Genomic DNA, 15,870 nt, shown 5'->3' on the forward strand with positions numbered 1-15,870 from the left:
AACCTATTGTAATATATATTTATTATTTTTAAAATTTATATCGTTTTCCTCTCGCACAACCAACGAGGCATACCCCCATGAGCCTAACTTCTCATGGTTTGACTCAACCTCTTAAAAATATTTATATACACTGATAATGAATGTTAATTTTGAATAATAATAATGATATATCACTATAAAATTAAATAATTTTGAATTAAGTATAAAATAATATTAATTATCCAGTGATATATCATTAATACCCAAATTGTTATTTGTATATAACGTAAATCTTTGTCTTCATCATGATTGATTGGTTGAAGTAGTGTATTAGTTTACTAACAATTTGAAAAATAAATTACAAGTTCCCGCCTAAGGTTTACACAAAAGACAATTTTTCACTCTTGATAGCATAAATATTACTTTTTTTCACTTTAAATCAAACTCTGTTAATAAAAAATTAATAATATACAAAAATAGTAACTACAACATCTATAAATTTTTTAAAAATTAATAAGTAACCGTTGTACAAATTAAACTCATATTTTAAACATCATAATTTACCCTTTTAACAAGTTTGAAAACATGCATTAACACCCTTGAAACCTTAGTCATCATTCAATTATAATCTCATCATCATTAAGAGTAAAGTGACTGTTGAATTGGGTGCAAAAGGTTGATATCAATGGGATGAGTTGTCGAAAGTTATAATTAACACTGGAGGAAGCTAGAAAGGAAGAAATCGAGGCTTGGGATATACTACCAAATTTTGCAGATGTGAAATGAGATGGAAACGATGATATCATTGGGGAATGAGCAAAAAATAAATATATTAACATCAGAAATATTTGTGAAAGTCAAATTAATATTGAAAATAACTTGTCGGAAGTGAGATTGTTGGTTAGGTTTTAAAGAAGAAAAGAGTGTGTGTGAAAGAAAAAAAGAAGAAGGTCGTTTTAACGTAAATTTTATATTTAAAGGATTTTTTAAATTTTATTAATTTGAGATAATATGATAATATTGAAAAGTTAAATAGTTAGAGATAAAATGATAATTTCATATTCTAACACTTTTTAGAATTTTTTCTTTACAAAAGTTTTACTTTTTGGTGAGAAAGTGTTATAGTGTGGACAAAGAGGGGTTAGTAAAATTAGTAAAACATTAAAACTTTCGATGAAAAGTCCAAAGGTAAAAATTTTGAAGTAAAAATGGATCAAGGAGTTATTATTATACTTAGATCATCATTTATCAGTTTAAAGTGCCCAAAAACATATAGATTTTGTATTTCAATGGAAACACCTAAACATAGAAATTATTGTATCACATAGAATGAAATCCTGAAGGGTTGGATTCAAGCTTGAATTGTACAATATAATTCAAATTCAAACTAAAACTTGGATTTGATTTAATTAATAAACCAAGTTTAAATTAATTCAACCATTCAAATTCGATTTGAATCAAATTCAATATCAAGTTGCCTTAAGTCCTATTTATTCAACTGATTTTAAGTTAATTTTTGCTTATATTCTATTGGAGTTGAACTTAAACCCAATTTTAGAAGCTCAAGCTTGAGCAGATATGTGAAATAAAATGGCATGATCACCAGCTTTGGCCATGTCAGAGTCCTGAAATCAGAGACACAGAAATTCAAGTTTACCATTTAATGAATCTATTAAACCCCTTTAGATTCTAGTCCACCATGTTTCATTAATAAGAAGAAAGTTGAAGATTACTCTTAATTGGCCAATGCCTTGCTAATGACCAGCCACAATCTTCCATTTCTTCTGTCAACTGTTTTAGAAAAAGAAAGGCTTTTTGTGGGCTAGGGCTTCGATATGGGGACTTCCATGGCTGCTGGGCTATATTCTGCAGACAATCCACATCTACAGTTGCATCAGACTGAATTTCAATAGCCTCTACTGGAGTGTAACCAGAAGAAATAAAAGATGAATTTTAGTTGAAATATGGTCATCATCTGTTAGAAAATTATCATATACTATTAATCTCTTTGATATGTTACAATCTCTCTCTGCTGTATGTACATAAACAGGTTAGTCAGTAAGATAAGACTCTAATGTGCAGTCCATTTGGAGCTTCAACTCTTGGAAACTTCATTAGTTTATCTCCTCCAACTTCATTCCACCTGCAACAAAGTCAAATTTTACATCAGCTTTCACACAATCAAATTATCTAAAACCATGTTTCTCACCTGTAGCTTGTTACAAAGTAGTGAAGGAAAGTTGAAATTTCCGCTATTCCAAGCTCCTTTCCAGGGCATTGCCTGGTGCCCCCACCAAAGATAAACAAATAGTTTTGAGGCTCCAAACCCTTATCCTGCATATGTCAACAAAACAAACTTGATCACTTGATGGGAAATTTATAGTCTTCTTTCACATTTAAACACAATTATTTGGACACCAACCAGCCATCTCCAGGGGTTGAAGACTAATGGATCTGGATGTAAGTAAGGGTCATAGTTTATCTCTCTCGTATATACATAAATTCTCCATCCCTCTGGAATGACATATCCTGGAAAAACAAAGAAGGCAAGCTGTTATTTAAACATTCTTTTCTTCAAAAAGCTCCATATCTTGTCAAAAATCATTTAAACAAGAAGTGGGTCATCAATGGACTGGTCCAGCTGGATTGGTAGGTATGTAAAGTAAATCATGATAGGGTGAGGTCCACTATGAAGAATGATCTCAAATCCATGAATGATATGCTGAAACTCCGTGTTGGTTTTGTTCAAAAAGCTCTGAAAATAGCTGCAAGACAGCTTCTTGAGCCCAAAAACACTGAAAGAGCTAGCTAGCTAGACTCACCATTGAGTTCCATTTCTTTTGTGGTTTTCCTCAGAACCCCATTAACAATTGTAGCTAATCTTGAGGTCTCAAAGATCACCTGCATGTGAAAAACCATTGTAAATATATTTTACAGAAAGAACAAGTAATAATCTTTTTGCTAAAGGGAAAACAGTTTTCTTACCGCTCTAGTGAATCTCATTGATTTAAGGTCATTCCATTCAATTGGATCCTCTGGCCTTTTCCTTTCTCTGATTGCCAAATGTTCTTCCTACCAAAAAGTTCATAAAATTACTCAGGCAAACAAAAATGCAACATTTTCAACAAACAAAATTGCCATTAAACTTACTCTTAGCTCTTGAAGGACTCTTGGATGATCATGGAGATACTTGACAGCCATCATTGAAGTAGTGGACACAGTCTCATAACCAGAGTACAAAATAGTGATTATTTGATCTATAATCTCTTCATCACTTAATTTGTATCTATTTTCATCACTTCTCATTAGGTAACCAAGCATGTCTTTGTGGGTCTCTTGAGAAACTCTTCTCTGTTCTATCAACTGTCTCAACATGGATACAATATTTTTCCTTGCCTGTAAAAACAGACCATCAGAAAATCATTGCAGATAAATCCAAAACTTTGTATGAAATACCAAAAATAGAAATGGGAAAACTTCTGATAACTTACATCTAACCCTTGACGATAGTTTGTGCCAGGCAGGTCTATTGGCAGCGACAGAGTTCCCAAAACCAACTTAAAGAACTCAGGCATGAATTTCTGAGATATCAAGCTAGATTCCACACTGGCAATCTGCTTAAGTGAAGAAAGAAGCGCCATCTGTGCTCAAAAAATGAAAAAACAAATGAGAATAAAATCGCGGGGGGAAAAAAGATCAAAACTTGTAATATTTTTTATCATTAAACTAACCTCCTTGGTTTTGTCTTGTAAGTTAATGATATTGTTATCCCAATGACCGAGATGGCTTCTCATGAAGGCATCGATTTTTGGCAAAAGCTGGTCTTTGATCATGGTGGGACTGATGAGAGCAAGCAATGCTCCTCTCATGTATTTGTGGCTGGAGCCAGTAACGGCTGCAATGTTACATTTGCCTAAGATATCAAGCATGGATTGAGGGTAGCCAGGAACCAGGCCTTTTGATTCATTCATTAAGATGTATTTGTTCAGCTCTGGATCCATTGACACAATTGTAGGACAACCCAGAATGTGGGATTTGAAAACAGTGCCATACCTGTGAAGAAAATAGTTCGTGTAAAAACAACTATTTTAAGAAACCAATAATACATATTACATATGTTTGTAAGTCAAATTTACAAGAAGAACCTCCATGATAGTCTAAATGACATCCCAAAATTGAGGGTTAAGCTCAAACAGGAGGCTCTGCTAGAAAGGAGAATCTGAAATACTTGAAAAACAATCACCTTGCTCTCTGGTTTTTCATGAAGTTTGGACCTTGTTTAAGAAACTCAGTAGTCTCACCAAAAATAGGCCAACCCATTGTACCAGGAGGAAGACCTTTCTTTCTGTATCTGAGCTCATTCCATTTCAACAAAGCAGTGCAAGCAGAAAGCATGAAGAAGATGAGAGCAAGAATCACCATGAAAACAGCCATTGATGCTTCCAAGAAGAAGCTTACTGCAAAGAGAGCCCACTACACAGACAACAGGAAATGGTATGGGCTTATGTCCTAGCTCTAACTTAGCCAGAAAGTATGTACATATATAGCCATAAAGCTCCCCTTTGAACTGCCCAAATGTAAAAAGAGAGCGAGAGAGAGAGAGAAGCCACAGCACGCATAATTCCAAACCATGCGCCCTACTAGGAAGTGACCCTACTCTAGGACCTCAAGCAATGTAATAAAGGCTTACTCAGAAGTTTAAATGACAAAATCTGGTTTGTATCGTAGTACTATAAACAGTTTTTAACTTAGTAAATTGACTTACCCACCCAACTGCACTTGCTTAATTAATGATTCAAACCAGCTCATTCTTCAAGACGTTAGCCATGAATTGTTTTTACAAGAAAAATGACGATTTGGGCATTATTTGCTTTGTTTAAGAAATTTAGTTGGAAAAAGGAAGTGATTATTTAAGAGATGAGTTAAAAGGTATCTGTGAAAGAAGCACATGCACGCCACCCTATTGGACCTTACCAAAAAGCAATACAATTTCCGGGCCTTCACATGTCTGTCAACAAGATCTGCCTTCAAGGAATTACAAAAACTCACTAAAAGACACCCTCTTGGCTACCATGTGAGTAAGAGGAGAGATAGATAAAAGTTTCTTCAAAGATAGTTTGAATAACAAAATAATAAGATTTCACTTTTATAAATTCCTTTGATGATGCAATGGTTGTGGGGTTAAGACCTAAGAATTCACCTATTTAATAAAATTAATTTTATTTATTTGATATAATCGGTTCAATACTAAAAAGATAATCCCAACTGCCCCTTTCTTGCAATTTGTAGCAGGGGGAACTGTGAATTTTGATTCCCAGAAATGTACAATTCTGTGCTATGCTATTGACTTCTTTGACTGTTTCTTCTCAAACTACACCATGGAACTAGATTCCCCCATTTTTGCTCACTTGTTCTCAGTCACATTCATTGAAGAAGGGACTTGTTCTTATTAATTTCTTCCATGTTTAATCTGATTAAGCTCCAATGATTAACTGGATTAGCTTGTGCTAATCACATCATTTGACTTAACAGCATACAACATTTGGAGTTTTGTTTTAGTATGTTTATAGAGAAAGCCTTCACCTTTTTCTCCACTTAATTGGAAAAAGAATTTGCCATAACATGACCACCTAAACTTGCTTTAAATCTCGAAATTTGCAGGTAATTTAAGATTGATCATATTGTTTAATTTATAACAATATTCTCTTCTTATTTGAGTTTAAATTGAACATAATACATTTGTGTGATTGCTAGTTGGTGAAATAAATCGTTGATGGTAAGAATTTCATCAATAAGAGATAAATTAAAGATATAACCAATAACTCAATTAGGTTTTTAAAGTAGTTTAATCAGAATCTTATATTCACTGTTATGTTATTAACTTTTTAGAAGAAATTTTGGCAGACTAGTGATTTAAGATACAAAAATGTAGTACTTATACCTCTATACAATTCTATATGTATAATATTGTATTTATACAATAAGAGAAGGAGATAGTTGCATAAATAGATATAATACTTAAATAGAATATATTGATTGTGTTATCACATAGAAATTAAAAATAATTGTGTTAGTATGTAATAGTAGGAGATGATCGCTATCTTGTAATAGTAAAAAATTGAGATGAAATGTAGTTAACCAGTCATAAAATTGTCGAAATTCACTCTACTCATGGTTTTTGGATAGAAGGACTTTTATTATCATTGTGAGAAAATGATATATCTGTTCGTTTTATGTTACTTGCAAGACTAATTGCTTGCTTACGCTACAACTAGACAATCCTTTCGTGCAATTCTTGTGCATTTTTTTTGCAAGGGAAAGTTGAATCACACAACACAAATTAATACAAAAATCATATATTCCTACAAATACCTAAATAGCTTAAATCAGGAACAATTCTAATTCTCTTTAAACCAACAAACACAAAACCATGGTGAACATTTAGGAACAATCCTAAATCAAGTTGCTTGCTTATGCTACAACTAGACAATCCTTTCGTGCAATTCTTGTGTATTTTTTTGCAAGGGAAAGTTGGATCACACAATACAAATTAATACAAAAATCATATATTCCCACAAATACCTAAATAACTTAAATCATAAACAATCCTAATTCTCTTTAAACCAACAAACACAAAACCATGGTGAACATTTTGGCCCTCCATTTAGGGCTGGACTCGAGTCGAGCCAGCTCGAGCTCGAGCCTAATTCTCTTTAAACCAACAAACACAAAACCATGGTGAACATTTTGGCCCTCCATTTAGGGTTGGACTCGAGCCGAGCTAGCTCGGCTCGGTCGAGCCCGAAACGAGCTGGGCTTGGCCAAGCTTGAGCTAGCTCGATAGATTTTTTTTTTAAATTTTTATACAAAACGATGTCGTTTTGAAAACGAAAAACGAGTAACTTTCTTACCCAAGCTTGAGGCTCCCTTATATGAACCGAGCCGTGCTCGGCTCGGCTCGAATCCAACCCTACCTCTATTGTTAGAGGGATGGAGCTCAATTGATTCATTGTTATGATAGTTGAATTATATATCGTATTTTGTATAAAAAACTTAATTTTTCATATTATATATCAAATACTGTATTATATCATGTATCGAGTATTATATTGTATCGTATCATATGATATAATTTTTTAAAAATAAAATAATAAAAAATTTTAAATAATATATTATCATTTTAAAAAATATCATAAATACTACTGAGATTTTAAAAATTCTCATATACACTTCTATTATATAATTAATTTTTCTAAAAAATATATCAATCCATATTGATAATATATATCGTATATATGATACATTTACTATATCTTCTTAATTTTATATATCTTATAATACGTATCATTTTTTACATATATCATATCGTATCGTATATAGTATATCGTAGTTCAAATGAGTGCAGAAAATGGTCCAGAAATATTAAAAATTTTGGCTGTAGCAAGCATTAAAGAAGAAATACAACTTAATGCAGTCTGTAAAGTTGTAAGAGAAAGAGCGTGGCTGTGTGTGGTACCATGCAAACAAAGTAGATTACTTTCTTCAAGATCCTGTTGGGAAAACTCAAACAATTGCAACTCAATGCAATGCCATTAAATTTTTTATAAACTTTTCAAAATTTTTTATAAGTCTCTTCAATGTTTACTGTTTACAAACTTTCCGTAATAAAATTAATTTATGAAAAAGTTTCAATATAATAAAAGAATTTCTAATCATTGTCACACTAACATGTTATAAGAGAGATAGCTTATCCTTTATTTAAATATATTAATTATATCATATTTTATTATATACTTTTTATTATTATTATTATTGGTAATTTGGACCACTCAGGGCTAAATAATTTATGCAACGAACCCTATCATATTAATGCAAGTTGATGAATTATCTCTTGTGAAAATGTTTTGTTATCTTTTCTCAGATAAAAAAAATATTTCTACAATAAATTCAAAAAAAATATTGAAAAAATCAAATAAATATCCCAATCCATGAACTCGGCTTGTTTTATAAAAATGAGTTTAGAACTTGATTCATTCTGTTGAACTCAAATTCAACCTCAAGTAACTCGATCCAAACATATAAACAAGAATTTTTGTTAAAAGATAGAGGTGGATTATTGTTCAAAGTGTTTTAAAAACTCATTTTTCCTTTAAAGATAGAAACGATAAACACCTGTCATTCAAAATATATAACATATAGAATAATGCCATATATATATATTTTAAAAAAATAATTTAGATACATATATAATATATCATTATATAATTAGATATTACATTATTTTAATTCAAAATCATTCAATCATATAATAATATATTATTTATGTATGTAAAATATATACGTATAATCTTATTGTAATAAATATATTTTTTGGATGAAAAATTTGCATATCATTTAGGAAGTGCAATATAATTCAATATTATCGCATGCTTAATATTGTTGATCTTAGATGTAAATCCGTAATTTAAAAAAAAAAAAAAAAAAACCCTAAACTAGGAGACAAGAGTCGGGTAACAGTATCAACTCACCATAAGAGAGTTTCGTTTTGCAAACCTTCTGCATGAACAGAAGAAATGAATGATTTGCGAAAAAGGTCGCTGAGCATTCACAAAACAGAAGCCAATCAAACGAAGACCACTCAATATAAAATGATAAACGATGATGATGATGATGATGAAGAAGAAGAAGAAGAAGAAGAAGGCCCTGGAATGTGGGGTTAATTGAATCTAAGCAGGCAAAATGAATATCTTTGGGGGTTGGGGAGGCTCATCCGTACAGTAGCTGTACATGTTCATCTGTCTAATCAACGTATTATTGGAATAAGAAAGACAAAGACAAAATCACTTTTACCGAATCAAATAATTTAAATTATAAAAAAGAGATTTGTTGTGTAAATGAATATATATTTAAATATATTTTAAGGTCTAAAGATATTTTTCACTAAATGTATGTTGATTTAAAAAATTTTTTTTTTGTTAACTTTGAAAATATTATTTATCTACTTATAACCATTAAAATTTGTTAATTTTTTTAAAAAATTTGTTATTTTATATTTAATATTAAAATTAAACTTAAATATGATTTTATTTTCACCCCTAAAAGTTTAAAAACCAACTTTTCTTTCATAAATCAAGTTTAAAAAAATCACATTTCCCTTTAGGGTTTAGTTTCAAAATCCGATCACCTTTTTGGCATCATCATCAGCCATCTCTCCCTCTCGACGGCTCCCCATCCTCCGACGAGCTGCCTCAGCTCCACCCCAGCTCCTCCAACGTCCAAAAACGTCGTCTGGAAAGATGATTCCTCTTCCCAGACGATGTTTTTGGATTTCGTAGTGATTGGGATAGAGGTGAGGCAGCACATCGGAGGATGGGGAGCCGTCGGGAGGGGGAGACGGCCGACGATGGTGCCAAAAAAAGTGATCGAATTTTGAAACTAAACCCTAGGGGAAAATGTGATTTTTTCAAATTTGACTTAAGAAAGAAAATGTTAGTTTTTAAACTTTTAAGGAAAAAATGAGATAAAATTTTCAAGGGTTAGGTTTCGTTAATTTTAACATGTCATGGGTAGATAAATAGCATTTTCAAAATTAACGGAAGGAACTTTGAGAAATTAACATACTTGAGGGGGAAATAGTCTTTTAACCATATTTTAATATTAAATTTTTGAATAATATGATATAATAATTATAAAAATGGATATTAAATTCAAAATTTTATCAATTTAAACTGGTTAATTCATTTCAAAAGAATGATATAAGTTTGAAGAGATCTTTATTAGAAAATTAAAAAAAAAAAAAAAGGGGTGGCAACAGGTCTGTCTAGAAACTTAAATTTCTTCAACGATTCATCATAATCTTCATCTTTTTTTTTTTCTTTTAAATTATTAGTATTTTTTTTTTCTTTCTCTTTACTCTCATTTTGTTCTTGACTTGTGCCCCGATTTTGATTGCTTGTCCTCTTTTGGGCACTAAAGTTGCAGTGGATTGAGACTTGAAGTAAAGGGTAGATCCATGAGCAGATCCTTAGAAAGGGATTTGACTTACACATGCATATACAGTATTGGCATTCCCCCTTTCTCTTTTCTTATAATTATAAGAGCCTCACATAAACCTTTTTCTTCCTCATGAGTAGGGGTGGTAATTTGGCTTCCAAATTGGATTTTCGATCCACGAGAAATTCTCAATAGAAATGAAAAGAGAAACAATAAAAATCTGCATAATTAGGAATTTCATAAATATTGAATAAATATATTTTCAATTCGTCTCTTTTTTATCATTTCTTTTGTCTTCTCTCTTATATATTTTTTAAATTTTTAAATAATCTCTTAAAAGTTTTAAATTATAAAAATATACCATGATATTTAATAATATTTCTTATTTTTCTAATGGGAATGAAAAAGGAAAAGAAAAGAAAATTTTCCTAAAATGAAAAAGAGAAAAAGGGGACAAATTTTGTTATAAGGAAGAGATGAGGATTATCTATCATCCTTGTATTAAAGATAAAATAGAAAAGAAAATACATATTAAAATATTCGTTACTTATCTAACCTGATGTCATCTCTATTCAAGAATTGTATAATATAAGTTTAAACTAATTTTGTCATTATTTTAGTGTGTGAGAGATCAATTAACTTTCAGGGTATATCCAGCTTTCAGTACTCAATTCGATATATAAATGATATATCATCATATAATTAATTATTATTCTATTTTTAATTTAAAATTATCTAATCGTATGATAATATATATATATAAAATTAAGTATTTAAAATTGAATACACATAATTTTACGATTAAAGATTTTTAACTATTTTGAAAGAGTTTTAAATCCTTTTTAATTCGTGCATATGATTAAATGGGCCAAATATATATGAAAAGTAGGAAAGAAAAGGATTGAAAATGGGGAGATTGGCACCTATCGAAATGTTCATAAACAGTTGCAAGTATTAATAATAACAATATATTATTTGCCGACAAAGTGAAAGAAGATTGAAAATCATATAATAAAATCAATAAGAAATGAGGGAAAGTGAAAAGGGAAAGAAGATAGAGATGAATTAGAGGGGGAATATTTGAGGCCACCTAGAAAGGCACACAAGCTAGCAGATTATCAATAAAATAATAATAATGTTTATATTTTTTTTATATTTAATTTAAATATATAAATAATATATTATTTATATAATTAGATAATTTTAAATTAAAAATAAAATAAAATATAATTATATAATAATAATATATAATTGTTATTATAATTATTTTTATATTTATTTTGGAAAATTGAAGTGATGAATAGTATAAAGTTATAAATTTATATAATAAAGTAGTGATGGACATTAAAAATGTCCAGGTTGCACGAGGGCCTCTTTTTTGTTTTTTTGTGCTTTTTTAAATTTCCTGCTGCAATTTTGGTACCTCTCAATCTCATTCTCCTAACCTAATTATCTCTCTCTCTCTCTCTCTCTCTCTCTCTCTCTCAGAGACACACGTGTGAAGTGACCAATCTATTTGATTGGTGCTTTGGATTTATATGTATGTATATGTATAAAATCATATCACCATCAATATACTGTTTAAATAAGTATTAAAAATAATTATAAAATAATATTTTATTTATTTATTTTAAATATATATATTTATATCATTGATATTTTATTTTTATTTAATTTAAAATTATTTAATTATATGATAATATATATAAATATGTATATATTTATATATTTAAAATGGATAAAAATAGTTTTATTAGTAATGATATATTATTTAATAATGAAAAACTAATTTTCCGTGCATCATCTTAGAAAAATAAAAAAAATCTTTTAAGATTTTTAAAGTATATTTTTACTATATGTTTATTTTCAATATATATATATATCAATTTGTATCTATAATATATATTATATTATATTATATTATATATTTATTATATTATATTATATTTTAATATATGTATCATATTCTATTTATGTCATATCGTATGTGTATTATGTTTATAAGATATTAATAACCATAAAAATATTATTTTAGTGGTGTTACATGTTTATTTTCAATCACAAAGGTTGGGTTTGAATCCTAACATTACAAAATTTTGAAAACAGTATCATTTAGCTCGACTTAAACTTTTATATTGATGGCAACACAGGGGTTTGATTGAACCAATTCATCAATATAACTATAAGCCCAACGACTTTGGATTGGTTTGATATAATTCATGTCAGTTCAAAATTCAAATCAAGTTTATAATATATCTGAATCAAATTGACTTAGAACCCCTAATCAAATCAATCAAATTAAACAGTTGATACAATTTTTAAAACATCAACGAAGTATTAAAATTTAAAAAAAAATTAAATTTAAAATTTTATTATATTTATAAAATTTTAATTTATTTAATATATTAATTATAAATTTAATTATTATATTTTAAAATTTATTCGCCTAACTAAACATAATCCCGTTACCCTAAAAACAAAAAGTGTATCTAAATGGTTAGTTGAAATAGATGGGAAATGGTGATGATTTATAAGCGGTTCGGTTGGGCAAATTGAATTATTCTGAATAGAAAATTTGGATTTCACATAAAAAAAATGGAGGAGGAGGGAAGAACTGGGGGAGAGTGACAGAGGGAGAAAGTTTGTCTGGTAGTTGCTGACATCTTTGCAGATGATTGAGTGCACGTGTGGTTAGTCCTGTCCACGTGCATCTGTTTTTGTTTTCTTTTGTCTCTTTCCCTCCCTCCTTTTTCTCTCTTTCCCATTTCCGATTAAATAAATACTCTTCTGATTCTGAACCCCCCTTTACTACAGTGAAAACTGTGGACTTTTTGGTTTCTGGTATTGGAATACTGGATTGATTTGGCTTTTGGCCTTAAAAAATTACTTTAAAAGTATAACATATTTACAAATTAGTGGTCAAAGATTGAAGAGTTTGATTCCGATTAATCAATGCCCATTTGACTAAAACACATATGGTTATTGGCTCAACGAAGATAATTTTTTATGAAGGTGGTAAAAAATAGTGATAAACCCTAGAATTATATCATTATGCCTAATGAATTAGGGTTTAACATAGTTGATCATATGTATAAGTTTGACTTTTAACCATCCATGCTAAAAAATTATGGAGCTAGTCATTGTTGATGCTATGATATTCATCAAAGCCCTTGATGATTAGACTCGATATCTATACGTTATATATTTATTTTTAAATCTAAGAACCTATTTAACGAAATCAGACAACTATTTTATAATTTAGCCTTTCACATGTGAGAGTCGGACAACTATTTCATAATTCGACCTTTCATATGTAGAGTTCATATTAATTGAACCCTAATTTTTTACAAAGAAAATTTTTCTCTTAGCCCCCCTTAGGTCCATCTTTTTATTACTTGCATATTAAAGAATCATGTGTTTGTATTGATGATAATGGAGATACTATGAATATGACTTTAAATATTTTCGATTTTAGCGTTTACTGGGATTTAGATTGAATTCATTATTTTGTTGTTGATTGCATGTGAATGGTATTGTAAATTCATGAGCGCCCCCATACATTACACATAGTAAAATTTTGTTGAAGTCCAATATATGTGTCACGTGTGCTAGGTTTCAATTACACATGCTAACAAAATCAAATATAAAATTACATAAATGTAATCAACACACCTAAGAACGGTACAAAATTATTTTATAAATAAAATTTAAAGTTAATCTTTCATTTAAATACTTAAATATAATGAAGTTTCATTTTTGATTTTAGGATTTTATATCTGAACGTAACCAAGAGAAATTGCAAATAAGACTTTTAGTTGCTACTTATATATTTCCTTTTTTAAATTAGGGTTTTGTTGAAGGTTAAAGCTTTGAGTAATTCTTTACTTAATTTACATAGTTGACTACAAAGGTATAATTCTAGGGTTGGGGATTATTTCCATTACCCCCCTGAAAAATGGCTGTTTACTTTATAACCCTAATTTTCCATATACACTACTTTATTAAATTGCATTATGGATTTTCTCAAATCTTATTTATTATTGAATTCAATCAATCTCCCACCTCACTTTATTCCTTTGGAATTCAATGCAATCTCCTCACCTGTAGTCTATTCTAAACTATACATCCAATCTCATTGCTTATATCAATAATCACTGGGTCAGCCCAATTTAAATAGTTAGAGATTATCAGGAAGAAGAAGATCATAAAGTAGTTAATGGTAAGGTTGGATACGAATCGAATTAAATCTGAACACTCTTAATTTAAATTTAATTTGAATAAAAAATAGTCTGATTTAAGTTCGTTAAGCTAAAATTAACAGTGATTCAAGTTTAGTTTTAATAAATATGAGTCAACTCAAGTTCAATTTGAGTTTGACTCAAGTTTATGATTTCAATCTTTGGTTTGGATTTATGGTTGAGATTCATAGTTTAAATTTGTGACTCATTGACAAAACGACAATGTTTTATCTAATAACAGGTAAAACAATGTCGTTTTTATAACTATCTAACATAATTTAAATTAAGTCTGAGTGAAATTCGAATCGAATCAAACCATTCACTTGACATGTGAGTCAGAGTGAGTCGAACTCTCTTAACTTGAGTTCGACATGGTTTAAAAAACAAGCAAAAGCTTTTGGCTCAAACTCAACACTAATTTGAGTTTAACCAAATGAAGTTGAATAGACTTTAAACCTGTATCAACTCGATTCAAATTCAATCCTAATTAATTATAGTAATTCCGGAGAGGAAGGAGAAGCCACGTGTGGTGTTTGCTCAATACAGGTTAATGGACCCACAGCTATCACTCTATCAAGTTTTACTTCTTTAGCAACTTGTTCAACCTTCCATTCATGCCATCTATCAACACTAAGAAGACGAAAGAAAGAAGACGAATGGTTTATGGTTTATGGTTTATGGTTTATGGTTTACGGTTATGTTTATCAGTTTATGTGGTGCCAACGAACATTTATCGATAGATTCTGAATGGCTTTTTATAAGAAGGCTCCACTACACAAGGGAGAAGAGTCCCACCCCATGTGTGAATTGTTAAAGGTCCCCATCGCCATTTGTTCTGATGCACAAGGGCTTGTTTTGGCCACATTAGGTAACCTCATGTTAAAAAGAGGGCACCAAAGCCATGTGATTCGGTGCCTACTTCCCCCCACAAGCCATCAAACCCTCTTCTCCCTGTGGGCGCTCTTCCCCACCTTTCAACCTCACCATCAACACAACTATGGAAAACAAGCCAAACCCCTTTTGCACCCTCGTGCATTATCCCTCTCTTTTACCTCCTTCCCTTCCATTTTCAAACCAGACAATTCACAAGTACCTTTCATCTTCCTTCATACATAGTTTTAAATGATATCCATAGTAAGAATAGAGGGGTGCAGGAGAGTGATAAAAGAATAGGGAAAAAGCTTGAATGTGTAATATTATAGGCCAATAACATGAAGATCATTATTCCTGCACGAAGGGCCATCGAAGCAGTGGATGATTTTAGGTTAATCATGTAGATCTGATATGATTATATTTATAACATATAGTTTTTAATCTTGTTTTTAATATCCCCTGCATGTGTTAGATGCCTCCTAACCTACACACTCACATGCTCCACACCCTTGTAGAATAATTAAGCAAATAATTTTTCATGGGCATTTATATAATATGGAAAAGCACTTGGAAACAAAGTCTAATCCTAAGTTAAGCTTTCACCATGGATATTAATCATCAAGGTTACGTGATTTATGCCTTGATAATGGATGGCTATGTAGCATGGAAATGGAAATGGAAATGCAAAAACGCGTAAACAGAAATAGATCTAGTTTAGAAAATGAAAACGCAAAAACGAAAACACTAAAAAATATAAAAAACTTATAAATTTAATAAATATAGAGGT

The 15,870-nt window shown here is 30.2% G+C and overlaps 1 protein-coding gene across 1 annotated transcript; it reads right to left on the reverse strand.

Moving 5' to 3' along the window:
- Nucleotides 1–1,955: 1,955 nt before the first annotated feature.
- LOC123198264 (cytochrome P450 85A-like) lies at nt 1,956–4,558 on the reverse strand. Its single transcript, XM_044612941.1, has 9 exons — nt 4,223–4,558; nt 3,711–4,032; nt 3,471–3,620; nt 3,130–3,375; nt 2,965–3,051; nt 2,802–2,880; nt 2,402–2,508; nt 2,189–2,313; nt 1,956–2,122 (listed from the first exon to the last, which is right to left on the reverse strand). Exons 1-9 carry the CDS (start codon nt 4,411–4,413, stop codon nt 2,035–2,037), a joined length of 1,395 nt encoding a protein of 464 aa, XP_044468876.1. The 5' UTR covers nt 4,414–4,558; the 3' UTR covers nt 1,956–2,034.
- Nucleotides 4,559–15,870: the final 11,312 nt, after the last annotated feature.

The sequence above is a fragment of the Mangifera indica genome, chromosome 15 (assembly GCF_011075055.1).
Source record: "Mangifera indica cultivar Alphonso chromosome 15, CATAS_Mindica_2.1, whole genome shotgun sequence".
Lineage (NCBI taxonomy): Eukaryota > Viridiplantae > Streptophyta > Magnoliopsida > Sapindales > Anacardiaceae > Mangifera > Mangifera indica.